General features: G+C 36.0%; 1 protein-coding gene across 2 annotated transcripts in view; it reads left to right on the top strand.

Moving 5' to 3' along the window:
- The window catches only part of LOC126412530 (transcription elongation factor SPT6), a 163,307-nt gene that overhangs the window by 143,904 nt on the left and 5,060 nt on the right, over positions 1 to 14,343 (top strand). For both annotated transcript variants that reach the window (XM_050082184.1, XM_050082176.1), the window contains 7 exons: positions 1,987 to 2,234; positions 2,469 to 2,673; positions 2,765 to 3,073; positions 4,912 to 5,146; positions 5,251 to 5,402; positions 5,532 to 5,722; positions 7,150 to 7,284. In XM_050082184.1, coding sequence (XP_049938141.1) covers positions 1,987 to 2,234; positions 2,469 to 2,673; positions 2,765 to 3,073; positions 4,912 to 5,146; positions 5,251 to 5,402; positions 5,532 to 5,722; positions 7,150 to 7,284 — 1,475 coding nt within the window. The remainder of the gene's footprint in view (positions 1 to 1,986; positions 2,235 to 2,468; positions 2,674 to 2,764; positions 3,074 to 4,911; positions 5,147 to 5,250; positions 5,403 to 5,531; positions 5,723 to 7,149; positions 7,285 to 14,343) is intronic.

The following is a 14,343-nucleotide window of genomic DNA, read 5'->3' as shown; positions in this document are numbered from 1 at the left end:
AAAACAACAATTTCACCAGCTGTCAGCAAAATTCTTCTTAACACCATGTCCCTCAACAGCTACAGATGTCCAGAATATAGAATACTTTTTGGCAGGGAAAAAATTACTGAATTTGGCAAAAACATCAACACACAATTTGGCAAAAATACCAAAATTGGCAAGAAGTAACAGTGAATTTGGCTCACACACAACACCAAATTTGGCAGAAAAACATCACATTGAGCAAAAATGCAGAACTTGGCGATAGACGATGGAGGATTTGCCAAAAAAAGATCATCATATTTGGCAAAGAAAATACTGAATTTTGCAAAATGAAAAATGAAAAACATTGAATTGGGCAAAAAAAATCCAAACTCAATTTTACAAAAAAATGAAATAACAACACCAAATTTGGTAAAATAAACAACTCCAAATTTCGCAAAAAATTCAGGTAAAAATAATTTCACTGAATGTGGCAAAAAATAATGAATATGGCAAAAATGTCAACAAACTTGGAAAAAGTAACAAGGAATCTGGCAAAAAGTACCAGTGAATCTGGCAAAAAGTAACATTGAATCAGGGGGAAAAAAACACCAAAACTGGAAAAAATTAACACTGAATTCACCTGTAAAATAAAACCATTGTTTCCTGTCCCTACTTCCACATCTAACCAATTTCATCCCCAGGTATAACTGCTTCTCCTCTCAAGGGAAGGTATACAAACTAGGTGTACGACACAACCATGAGTACTGGCATGGACTGTCATATGCCACCCATGTATAGGAAACTCATCTAGCCACTTACATTCTTTAACTCCTTATGTGGTTAACCTTCATTATTAGACATAACACCAAGACATATTATCAAACAATGGAAAATCCAGGATGGAATGTAACAAGACATTACAAGACATATTATCTTTATTCCCCACAGCTGCAGCATCTTCTGTTCTTTCCCATCCACCTCAACTGGACCTTATCAAATCTAAGCCACCTTCCTGAACTTTGAGCTCCTCCTCCTCCTCCCCCCCCCCCCCCCCCCTGATAGCTTCTTGAAAGTGTGTCCTTATCAACTGCATTACCATCAACAGTACCCAACTTTTTACAGCAACCATTAATTCCAAACTAAATGTGTGTCTCATACTTTCGACCACCCAGGTAGTTGTAAGCAAACTCTATCCTTATACTTCACAGACAGGTATTACCCTCCAAACCTAATGCACAAACAGATCTCCCATACCATGTCCTTACAGTCCCCCAAATTCTCAAACCCCATCACTCTCCATAACCATCTGCAAAAGGAACACCCCATCGACACTCACTACCACCGCAGATGAACAGCTTACCATATCTTTTGCCAGGGATTTGGGTATTTATTATCCTTCCCAAAAATGTGGACTATTTTACTTACAACCATTACCACCAAAATCAAAGTGGTAATCTGGCATACTATACATGTATGAAATACGCTTGTCCTATTTTCATATGACACGTACTCTTAGTCCCTTGCCAGATGAGTCATAATTCTGTAGAAGACCCAAATGCAAGACTTTGTCAATGCACCTTTGTCCTACTCCACTATTTTCACAGACATATACTGACCCAAATGCTGTAAGCTTAAACAAATGCAAGAACACATATTTTCTTTACAACTGATACCTCTTTCCTCCATGGAGAAGGAAGCAACAGTTGAAAACCCTAGTCAGTTTTTCTGTGTTTAAATGTGTCTGTCCACAATATTTGTAATTTCATCTCCTAAAGATACATACATGTTGACCATTCTGTCCCATTGTAAATTTAAACCAAACAAATTTTCTTTTTACAATACAGATATAATAAATGCTGCATTAGCAGAGCCATAAATGTTTGAGGTAGCTGGAGTAGTTACTGGTGATGTACAATGACCCCCTTCCTTCTGTCTTCCTTTTCTTCTTCTCTTCATTCTTTCTACATTCACTTTTTTATCATTGGTACTGTTTCCACAAAAAATCATGACTTATTTTTCTAGGTGTGGAATCACTTTGATGCTGGAGGTTGCCCTGGCCAAGCCACAGGAGTAAGATTACGACTAGACAATGGTATTTCTGGTTATGTTCACATTAAAAATCTCTCTGATAAGCATGTGAGCAATCCAGAAGAGCGAGTTACAAGAGGACAAACCATACATTGCCGGGTAATTAAAATTGATGTGGAGCGATTTTCTGTGGAATGTACATCAAAAAGCTCTGACCTTGCTGACAAAAATCATGAATGGAGGTAAGCTGCTGTTCTCAGAAAAATTGTGTTTAATGCAGTTCACTTTAAAATGCATTACCTTGATCTTGTTGTGTTTGACATTAGTTGAAGTGGCTTCAGTGTTAATTGTTTATTAGTCCATATTGGGGTTAGTCTCATTTGACATATGCATTTTTAATTTAATTAAATTCTTAAATTTGTACTTTTGTTCATATCTCAGCAGTTTTGTTACACTGGTGCTTTCTTATCTATTAGGCCTCCTAAAGATCCCTTTTATGATAATGAAGCAGAAGATAAAGATCTGAAAGCAGAAGAGGAAGCTAAAAAGATGAAACAGCGGCAAACATACATAAAACGTGTTATTGTCCATCCTTCTTTCCATAATATTTCTTTCAAGGAAGCAGAAGAAATTATGAATCAGATGGATCAGGGTGAAGTAATAGTTCGACCTTCAAGTAAAGTATGTTACATTCTTTTGCGAAGAAGTAAAGCTGTTCATTCATTTGTGTGTTAGTGCTTATGACATTGTGTCTGTGGCTCCTTCTTTATAGGGTGCAGATCATCTCACAGTTACATGGAAAGTGACTGACGGAGTCTACCAGCACATAGATGTAAGGGAAGAAGGAAAGGAAAATGCATTTAGTTTGGGTCAGTCACTTTGGATTGGCAATGAAGAATTTGAAGATTTGGATGAAATCATAGCCCGTTATGTCAATCCAATGGCTGCACACGCTCGAGACTTATTATCATTTAAGTACTACCGAGATACTGAAGGTCTGAAGGACAAAGCAGAAGAGCTTCTGAAGGAAGAGAAGAAGAAAAACCCCTCTAAAATTCATTACTTTACCAGTGCCTCCAAGGTATGAAAAAAAACACCTTTTACATGGAGTGGCTGAACACATGAGCTCAAGTCTAAGTGTGTATTTTCCTAATGAGTAGAACATGTTTTTGGTAAAATTTTTGGATACTGTTGCTGTGTACTCAGTTCTTGACAGTTTAGTGTTTTAGTGCCTGACCTATTTTTACCAAGTAGTTATTTGGAATGCCATATTTTGGTTAAATATTGTAGCAGTCACATTAATGAATTTTTGTTGTTGTTATTTTACTCAGTGTCACACCTGCACTTATTGTCAAAAGTGTCCGCAGCTTGTGGTCTTGTGGTAGCGTTCTTGCTTCCCGCGCACGGGGTCCTGGGTTCGATTCCCAGTGGGGTCAGGGAGTTTCTCTGCCTGTCTTTCATCATCATTTCATCCTCATTCACTCGCAAGTCGCCGTAGTGGCGTTAAAGAACTTGTGGAGCAGTGGCCGAACCACCCCGCTAGGGGTCTCCCGGCCACCAATGCCATACGCTCATTATTATTATTATTATTGTCAAAAGTACGATCTTATGGGGGCATCAAGTGAAATTTGTGACTGGATTAAGGACTTTTAGGGGAGGAAGGACTTAGCATGTTATGTTGGATGGAGAGGCATTGTTAGATGTTGAAGTAACTTCAGGTGTGCCCCAGGAAAGTGTGTGGGGACCCTTGCTGTTCATGATGTATATTAATGACCTTGCAGACAATGTTAATAGTACACTCAGACTTTTTGCAGGTGATGCAGTTACCTGTGATGAAGTACTACATGACAAAAGCTGCATAAATATGCAGTCAGATTAGATAAGATTTCAGTGTGGTGCAAAGATTGGAAACTTGCTTTAAATGTTCAGAAATGTAAAATTGCACTTCACAAAACGAAAAAAGGTAGTATCCTATGACAATAATAGCAATGAATCACTGGTGGAATTGGCCAACTTATACAAATACCTGGATGTAACACTCTGTAAGGATAATGAATGTAATAATCATATCGGCTCAGTTGTGGGTAAAGGAGGTCCTAGACTTTGGTTCATTGGTAGAATACTGGGGAAATGCAATCAGTCTACAAAAGAGATCACTTACAAATCACTTGTGTAGAATAGAATAATTACTGCACACACAGAGACATTTAAACAATCATTCTTCCTGCACAACATACGTGAATGGAATGGGAAGAAATCCTAATGTGTGCCCTCTGCCATGCAATTCACAATGGTTTGCAGAGTACAGATGTAGATATGTGCTATGTGTGTGTAAATTAAAAGCACTGAAAATTTAATTTTACATATATTGTGGGCACTGGAATCTCAGTTAAATCATTTATGTAGTTGGTGAGACTATAATGTTGGTTGGTGATAGTTTGCTGTGATACATACTAGTTCCACTTTTTAGTTCTTATGCAAAATTATTTGTTTGATTACTGACTTTACTGACATTTTGAAATTCATGTCTTAACAGTATCCCACTGTCTCCTCTGTCAAACGCCAATTGCTCTGCTATTTTTTCTAATGTGTACGATTTGCCTCATTAGATTTTCTAATCATTGCTTAGTCTTTTCTTTAATCTGGTCTTTGTCATTGATAGTGATCTCCCTCTTCCAATATAATCAAAAGTGTAACTCGTTAGTTGCAGCTGTTCAGTGCCTGTGTGACCTGTACAGTTTCTTATGTAAACATAAGGAAGTCTACAGCATGTTTCTGTGTGCAGATCTTACAGTTGTTCCATGAATGTGTGCAGAATAAATTTATAAAGCAATATAGTAAAGAACTATGAAATGTTTTCAGGGAGTGGCTATTTCTGATAATCCTGTAAAGTAGTGTAATTTGCATCTTTTTCTACAGAGCTATCCTGGAAAATTTTTGCTGTCATACCTACCAAGAACAAGATGTCGGCATGAGTATGTGACTGTGACTCCGGAAGGATTTCGATTTAGACAGCAGATTTTTGATTCACTAGGTTCATTGTTCCGTTGGTTTAAAGAACACTTCAGAGATCCAGTACCAGGTACACCAAGTACACCTCGTGGTGCTGCAACCAACAGAACACCTTACCAGACACCAAACATTAATATTGCTGGTTGGTTGAGCTTCTTTAAAACTAAAAATGCACTCAATTCTCCTAAATCTTACCTTCAAAAACCAAAGTACATACAATTCTTTATTTGTGTTTTACTTGCACAGGCATGAACCCAGAAGCAATACAGAGGGTTGCTCAGAATATGCCAACACACATGTTGCATAGTCTGTCTCAGGTTGCAAGCCAGACGCCACATTATCCTCACACTCCTGGTGGCGGTACTTATGGAGCCAATGTTCATACTTATCCAAACACCGTAAGTCAGCCTCAAGTAATTACTGTTGCATATAGATGAAGTAAATGCATTTATAGTACAGATTAGAATTTATCAACCTCTTTTCAGTGAAAAGAGAATGCTATTAATTGTTAAAATTGTGTTTTTCAGCCATACACTCCATCTGGACAAACACCTTTTATGACTCCCTACCATACTCCACATATGACACAGACACCTAGGTATGGACAGCAGACACCATCCCACACGCAAGGAGGCTTTTTGCATCCAGGTTCTGTAACGCCATCTCATAGAACACCTTCTCAGAGAGCAGCTCATACTCCACATACACCACAGCCAAGGTTTGTATATTTCAAATATATTTGAGTAGTTCAAAAAAAATTGGACTGATAAAAATAATTAATTAATGAGCAATGAAAAGAATGCAAAATATAGTGTTAATAGAGAAGTTTTTGAAATGCACATTTCCCAATATATAGACCTTTCATAACTGTTGTTAGGAAATGCAACATAGATCTGGATACAGTATTGTGAGACAAAATAATTTTATACCTTTACAGAGAAAGAGGAAAACATCGTTGTTTGATTTGAGAACAGTGAATACTCAGTTAGCAGAGAAAAAATTTTGAAGAATGAGAACATGAAATATCTTTCAGAGCTGTACTTAGATAATATGACAATGAACCTTTCCACTTATGAATATAGGCCTACTTTGAAAAGGGAACCAATGTTTCATTAATCACATCTTATACATTTAGAGTTTTTAAAAATAAACCTGTACTGTAGTAGAACTCACTAATGTGTGGTTAAACCACAAAAAATTTTAACAACAAAAACTAAGACTATAATTGAATTTCAAACTGCATATGTGTTTAGTAGATGCTGTGTTGGAACACAGGAACATGTTGTCAGTCAACAGTTTTTTTGGAACAATTTTTTAATTCCAAAGTCTAAAAAAATTATATGTAATTTCTAAATATGTATGTGAATGACACTTCACCATTCATAATTCTCCGCACATTCTGTAAAAATATTGTAGTCTTCTACCTATATGTGCAATATAACCAAGTGTAGAGTAATAAAAATAATAATGATATGTTTCACTTCCTCTAGTTGTACAGTGTGTCTATTTTCGTAACAAGTTCAGTAAGGTTTGATTACTGACTTGGCCTCTCAGTTGAATGAGAGATACTTTTACTGAGTTAATAGGCAGTAAGGTAATATATTTGTATCAAATGTAGGATATCCATTAAGATAATTTATAAATTATCTAATTGTGCAGCAATTTCTTTCTGAAACTCAAATTATTTGTGTAAAAGTGATGTCTTTTGTAGTGATGTGTTGTTATTTAATTCTGTGTTCTGAACACACTTTCAGCAATCATAATTTACTCTTCATTCTCATTCATCCATCCCCTTGTTCATATAGCCCCATAGATATGATTCATTAGCATTAAATTAACACAGCTATTCTTGGTAAAGTTTTTATTTTATTTGGTGATTCATTAATTTGAAACAAAAGAAACTGTTGATTATTTGTACAACTTTTGAGTTCTCCATTCTTGGCCAATGAACATTTGTAATAAAAAACAACTTACTGATACTGGTACTCTTGAGTAATTTTTCAGTAATCAGTGATACTGTTGATTCATGTAGAAACATTTTCACAGTGTAATCTACAAAGCAGCTCTACTCACTTGCTTCCCTGTTTTTTGCTATAGTCATTACAGATTGTTCTCAGCTTTTAATTAATATTTGACTGCCAACAGGCCACAAGTTACGCCACAAACCTCAGAGCCAATGGACTGGAGAAAAGCTGCTGAAGCATGGGCAAAATTGAAAAATCGTGAAGCAGGTTTGGGAACACCAAGGCAAGATGGTCGAACAACACCACGTCAACACAGGTAAGTTGAAATGATTTTTATTATGTGTCCCTTAATGTATACTTCAGTTTTAGAGTGCTAGTTTTAAACACTTGTGCATAAAATTTCATCATGATAGTGTGAGATTGTGCAGGAAAAGTGTAAAGACTGCTTGCACCACAAAGTAATTACTTGTAAAGGTATATAAATGTGGTGCTGAGGTGTGTGCTAATGATGTGACAAGTTCACTCAAAATCAAGCAAATCAGCTGCAAGAAGAGAGTAGGTAACTACAGATCTGTTCGTGTGCTCCTCCAGAAAATGTCTTGGATGAAGCCTGACACAAAGGAAACAACAGTGATCCTGCATATTTGTGTGCATTCCAAATAAGTTCAGTTAATGGTAGGTGTCTTCAAAGTAAGATACATTTGAGTCCGTAGGCATCTGGTGTTGTTCATGTTCCCGTTCAGAAAATTTCTACCATGAGGTATGATTGTTATTGTCATCTGTAGGACAGTGACTCCATGGCTGCAGTATACTGTATTCAAATGCCAGATGAACTGATTATTCTGATAAGGACATAATTTAGGTTCAAAAATATATCTGCACTAATAAAATCTTACAAATAGTTCCTTAGAAATGCGTGTAGTCCTTCTCTCCGTGTTGTGTAAGAGCATATCCACCAGTATGACAAAGTAGTTAAGGCATTTGGAAGCGTTCAAATTCCTGTCTAGCCATCCACATTTTGGTTTTCCATGATTTTCTTATTTTATGTCAGGATAGTTCTGGATTTATTTTATTTTAATATAAAAGACTATACTACTTATCTTCTGGTCCAGCCTGAAATTGTGCACCATTTTTAATTATTTAAATGTTTATGGGAAATGAAACCCTAATTTTCCTTTCCTTATAGATGAGTCTCTGGAATTTTTTATAATACATTGTTAAGGTGAACAGTGTTTGATTTTTCGTCAGCTAAGTTTTTGTGTTTATGTTAAATGGCAAATATATAAATATTGTTGAAAGACAAATATTGCTAAAATACACATTATTTTAACTAAGTGGCTGTAGTATTAGAGCATTTCCTACTACAGTTCAGGACTGTTGAATTACCTCCCTCACTCCCTTGCCCCACAGTAGGGGCCCTATGCATCATTATAAGATAAACATTAAGAACATTAACTAACACAAAATAAAACCTTTCACATTAAAAAACTAGTCTTATAATATTGATCTCAATAATACTTTCATAAGGAAGAGTTATCTTCAGTTATTGTTTTGTTTTGCCTTCTGAGATGTACAAAATACATGTTCTAGTTGACCCAGGTGATGGGAAAACCTTTACAAATTAATTACATTTAAAAATGTGTATTTGGTTTATTTTGAATAGAGACTGTGTAATTGCTATACTTTCAGAGAAAAATACATAATACTAGAAGTTGATGTCAGCAAGCATTGATATATAGTCTTTGTCTAATTTGCTTTGGGCAGCTTCTAAGAAAAACTGTAATGCTGCTTTCATAGTATTGAAGACTACATGAGAGAGCATGTGTTTTTTTTTTCTTTTCTTTTTTATAACTTTTTCTCTCTCACTGTGTTAGAAAGATTAGTTCTTATCCTTATATGAACACTGTCAAAGTGGTGCAGTGGTATGACATTGGACCTGCGATGCGAAGAATGGTGGTTGAAATCCCCACCCAGCCATCCAGAATTAGATTTCAATGGTTTGCAAGTGTGGGGGTGGTTCCTTTGAAAAAGACATGACCCAATGTCTTGCCTCATCCTTCCCAATTTGAGCTTGTGCTCTGTCCCTAATGATCTTGTTATTGACAGTCCATTAAACTCTATAATCCTACATTTTATGAAGTAAGATAGAGGAGAAGATTATGAAGAAAAAGGAAGGTCAGTAGACAATGAATTACATTTAATATACACAGTAGAGCCCCGGTAATTGGATATGTGGTATTTCAAAATTCAAGCTGGTCTTAAGAAAATTAAAATGTTACAGAAAACTGAAGTAAAAACCCGTTTTCGTATGTTGTCCACATGTACATTTTACACACTATGGAACGTGTTACATTTTGAACTTCCTTTCAATTTTCCATGTGCAATAAAGGTAAAACTGTTCTACTTGGGGTTTTTGTTCATAATGCACAAAAATAACCTTGGCCTCAGACTGCTAATGTATTTTTATTACAGATGGAAAAGTACTATTAGGTTTCAAGGAGTGCCCTTGCTCTTTCTCTGTTGACACTTTACTAATTGGGACCACCTGACAATCAGTTGTACAGTGCATACCATCCTTGTTACCCTTACTGCTGCGGCTACTCAGTAACAGTGGTCATTAAAATACAGTAGGCCTAAGTAACATTACAGTACTAATTTTACAACAGTGGGATACCATTGTTGTTTTCACTGCAGTTGGTAGTGTAGTAACATCTATACTGTAGTGAGCCCACCTGTGTAATGTTAAAGTGTTGTACACTTGTTCAGTGTACTGTACACATGTAACTGTGCGTTTCTTAATGTTCATACATTACAGTGAGTGGTAGGAGTTAGAGAAACTTAGTGCCATTGAATGAGAAACTGGAGGTTTTGAAAAGACTAGACAAAAGAGAAACCTTTTAAAAAGAAAAAGGAAAACCTTGCTGCTGAGTATGGAGTTGGTGAAGTGACAGTTTGAGATTGGCATAGAAACAAAGTTGAGAAGTTTTCTTTAAACAAGTGTTCTATTTCATCATTTGAACGGAAGTCCGAGAAGAAATCTGAATAAGAAAAGATGAGAGAAGTTTTGTTTGTTTTGTTTACTCAACAAAGACAAAAAGGAAGTCCAGTTTCAGAGCCTATTGTGGAAGAAAAAGCTGTATTTTTTAGACATGAGTTAAAGGAAGGTGAGGACAATTTTACTGCAAGTTCAGAATGGCTGGATGGGGGAAGAAGTGATATGGTGTAAGGTGGCTTGAAATTTGTGAAGAAAAACTTTCTTCAGGTTCTCAAACTGTTACACAATTTTGTGAGAAATTAAGAAAAATTATAGAGGAAGAAAATCTTGGACCATAAACTGAAGCTGCTGGTGATAGGGAAGTCTGCTAAGCTTAGAGCTAAAAAAAAAATATCACTGCTTCTGCACTGTTTGTTACTTCTGTCCACCAAAAATCTGCTTGGTAGACTAAAACTATTTTTAAGAAATGGTTTTTCGATGATTTTGTTCCAGAGACTAAAATATACCTAATGAAAAAGTGCTTGCCTTCCAAAGCAATCTTAATATTTGACAACACTGGTTCACACCCTGATGAGGAAGAATTACACTGTGGCAGTATTCGCGCATTGTTCTTACCCCTTAATGTGACGAGTTTAATACAGCCTTTGGACCAAGGTGTTTTACAATGCTTGAAAAAAGGTATCGTTGTTGTTTGCTTCATATGCTTGTACAAACAACAGAAGGTTAAGGAACCACCAAAGAATTTCTTAAAAAGCTATGATAAAAGATGTAGTTTACTGGGTAGCTGATTCATGGTCTAAAATAAAGGCAGAGACACAAGAATGTCTTGGAAACAGCTTTTATGGAATGAAATGGATACCTGTAGTATAGACAAAGATGACCTACAGTTGGCAGAACAGATGAAAAAACTAGCTGGATGTGAAAATGTGAATGTTTCAGAATGAATTAACAGTTTGAAGTGACCAATCTTGCAATTGTTGAAATGAAATGGTTTGTGAACCCACTGAAGACAGTGGCGACGAAAAATTGCCTAAAGAAATTGTATAGTAATCACTCATACCAACCGTTTTATCGAGCAGCGGTTATGCCTTTCCCTTTACCACATTTTCCAAATTGTGCTCAAAATTTTGCAATGAGAGGTACACAAGGTACATGCTGTGCACAGAATGAAAACAAGAGAATATATATTCCTCATTTAACTTTAGTGGTAGAGAGAAACTAAATGAATTTTAAGACAGGAAAGCAGAGAAAAGAACTAAACCTTGTAATTGTTATCTTCTTCCCTTTACCAACTTGTGCAATGTTCTGTACTGATCCTTGGATATAAATCAGCTCCCTGACATAGTGTCCAAGACATATGAGAGTTTTTTTTTTATATTTTTAGTCACCACCTCTTTTGTCTTGGAGTCATAGTGAAACATGCAGTACTTATCCATGGTAATTAGGTGGCTAGAGAAGTTAACTGGAAGTTGCTTGACACAGCTGCAACACTTCACTGCTGCCTCGATTTGCCAGGTATTACGAAACCATCTGTATGATGATGTAGGTTAAGATCCCAGCTATCACATCCTGGAGCCATTCACCTCAGTGAACCCTCATTTGCGAGTAATAGACGAGGAGAGGGGGAAAAAAATTGAATTTTACATGTTGCTCAGTAGCGTTAAAAGAGAGACCATTTTCTAGACTGATTGTGTTGTGTAATTACTAGGCTAAGGACATCGCATACTGAAGGTCAGGGGTTAGAATATAATCAGATGCCTTAAATTTTTTTGAAATCATTATTGAAATGACTTTGATCATTATTTTTATTCAATTACTTGGTTAAAACTTTTTTTTTATTTCTATTCCTGTGTCACATCCTAATCGTCATATGAATTTTTTTCATTTGTTCTCACTTTTTCTTTATATCATTTTTTTCAGTTGGAATTTTTGTGAATGGGAATTTAATTATATTTATCTATTACAATATTTAAATATTTGAAAATGTGTAGTGTTGTCGAATATGTGTTTTTGTTACAAGATAAGCATTTTTTATTGTAATCATCATACAAACATTTAAAACATAGCCTAAATGCCTATTACACTATGGGCAAAATAATGTAGATGTAGGCTAAAATGAAAGAAGGGATTAAAAGGAAAACAAAATTCAAGAAAAATAAGGAACACAAATAATGAATGTAATAACATGGATAAAAAACATGATTATAAAACAAAACAAAAATCAAATTATAGCATAAAATTAATCTCAAAGATTTCAAGTGGAAAAAGAGTGATAGGAAGAAAAATGAGAGCAAACGAAGTTCATATGATGATAAAAACAATGTAACAAAGCAATAGGAATAAAAATGATCATCACTGTAATTTAAATAAAAATTTAAAAATAGGAAAAGGATTTTTATTGCCTGATGAGATTCAAGCCCATAACCTTCTGTATGTCAAGGCCTTCCCTTTCCATCACACCATTTAACCAGTCAGTATGATTTTTTTGAGTCATCAGTCTTCTGAGTGGTTTGATGCAGCCCACCACAATTTCCTGTACTGTGCCAACCTCATCATCTCAAAGGAGCACTTGCAACCTATGTCATCAATTATTTGCTGGATGTATTCCAATTTCTGTCTTCCTCTACAGTTTTTGCCTTCTACAGCTCCCTCTAGTACCATGGAAGTCACTCCCTGATGTCTTAACAGATGTCGTATCATCCCATCGCGTCTTCTGGTCAATGTTTTCCACATATTCCTTTCCTCTCTGATTCTGCACAGAACCTCCTCATTCCTTACCTTATCAGTCCACCTAATTTTCAACATTCATCTGTAGCGCCACATCTCAAATGCTTTCATTCACTTCTGTTTCAGTTTCCCCACAGTCCATGTTTCACTACTATACAATGCTGTGCTCCAAATGTACATTCTCAGAAATTTCTTCCTCAAATTAAGGCCTATGTTTGATATTAGTAGACTTCTCTTGCCCAGGCATGCCCTTTTTGACAGTGCTTTTTATGTCCTCTTTGCTCCATCCATCATTGATTATTTTGCTGCCTAGGTAGCAGAATTCCTTAACTTCATCTACTTCATGACCATCAATCCTGATGCTAAATTTCTCACTGTTATCATTTCTGCTACTATTCATTCCATTCAGTAGATCATGTACTTCTTCTTCACTTTCACTCAGGATAGCAATGTCATCAGTGAATGGTATTATTGATATCATTTCACCCTGAATTGTAATTCCACTCCTGAACCTGTTTTTTATTTCCATCTTCCTTCTTCGATACACAGATTGAACAGTAGGGGTGGAAGACTACATCCCTGTCTTACACCCTGTTTCATAGGAGCACTTCGTTCTTGGTCGTCCATTCTTATTATTCTGTCTTGGCTCTTGTACATATTGTATATTACCCATCTTTCCCTATAGCTTACCCCAATTTTTCTCAGGATTTCAAGAATCTTGCACCAGTTTACATTGTCAAGTGCTTTTCCAGGTCAACAAATGCTATGAATGTGTCTTGATCTTTCTGTAGTCTTGCTGCCATAATCAAATGCAACATCAGAATTGCCTCTTTAGCGCCTTTACCTTTACTAAAGCTGAAGTGATCATCATCTATCACATCCTCAGTTTTCTTTTCCATTCTTCTATGTATTGTTCTTGTCAGCAATTTGGATGCATGAGCTGTTAAGCTGATTGTGTGGTAATTCTTGTACTTGTCAGCTCTTGCAGTCTTGGGAATTGTATGGGTAATATTTTTCCGAAAGTCAGATGGTATGTGTCCAGATTCATACATTCTACACACTAATGTGAATAGTTGTTTTGTTTCCACTTCGCCCCAATGATTTTAGAAATTCTGATGGGATGTTATCTATCACTTTTGCCTTATTTGATCATAAGTCCTCGAACGCTCTCTTAAATTGTGACTCTAATACTGGATCCCCTATTTCTTCTAAATCAACTCCTGTTTCTTCTTCTTTCACATCAGACAAATCTTCCCCCTCATAGAGGCCTTCAATGTACTCTTTCCATCTATCCGCTCTCACCTCTGCATTTAACAGTGGAATGCCTGTTGCACTCTTAGTGTTACCACTCTTGCTTTTAATTTCACCGAAGATTATTTTTACTTTCCTATATGCTGAGTCAGCCCTTCCAACAGTCATTTATTTTTCAGTGTATTCACATTTTTCATGCAGTCTTTTTATCTTAGCTTCCCTGCACTTTCTATTTATTTCATTCCTCAGCAACTTGTATTTCTGTATTCCTTTTATCGATCAACTGAAGTGTTTCTTCTGTTACCCATAGTTTCTTCACAGTTACCTGCTTTTTTCCTATGGTTTTTCTTTCCAATTTCTGTGATTGCACTTTTTAGAGATGTCCATTCCTCTTCAGCTGTA

This window comes from Schistocerca serialis, chromosome 1 (genome assembly GCF_023864345.2).
Source record: "Schistocerca serialis cubense isolate TAMUIC-IGC-003099 chromosome 1, iqSchSeri2.2, whole genome shotgun sequence".
Taxonomy (NCBI): Eukaryota; Metazoa; Arthropoda; class Insecta; order Orthoptera; family Acrididae; genus Schistocerca; species Schistocerca serialis.
This window is presented reverse-complemented; position numbering and strand designations above follow the sequence as displayed.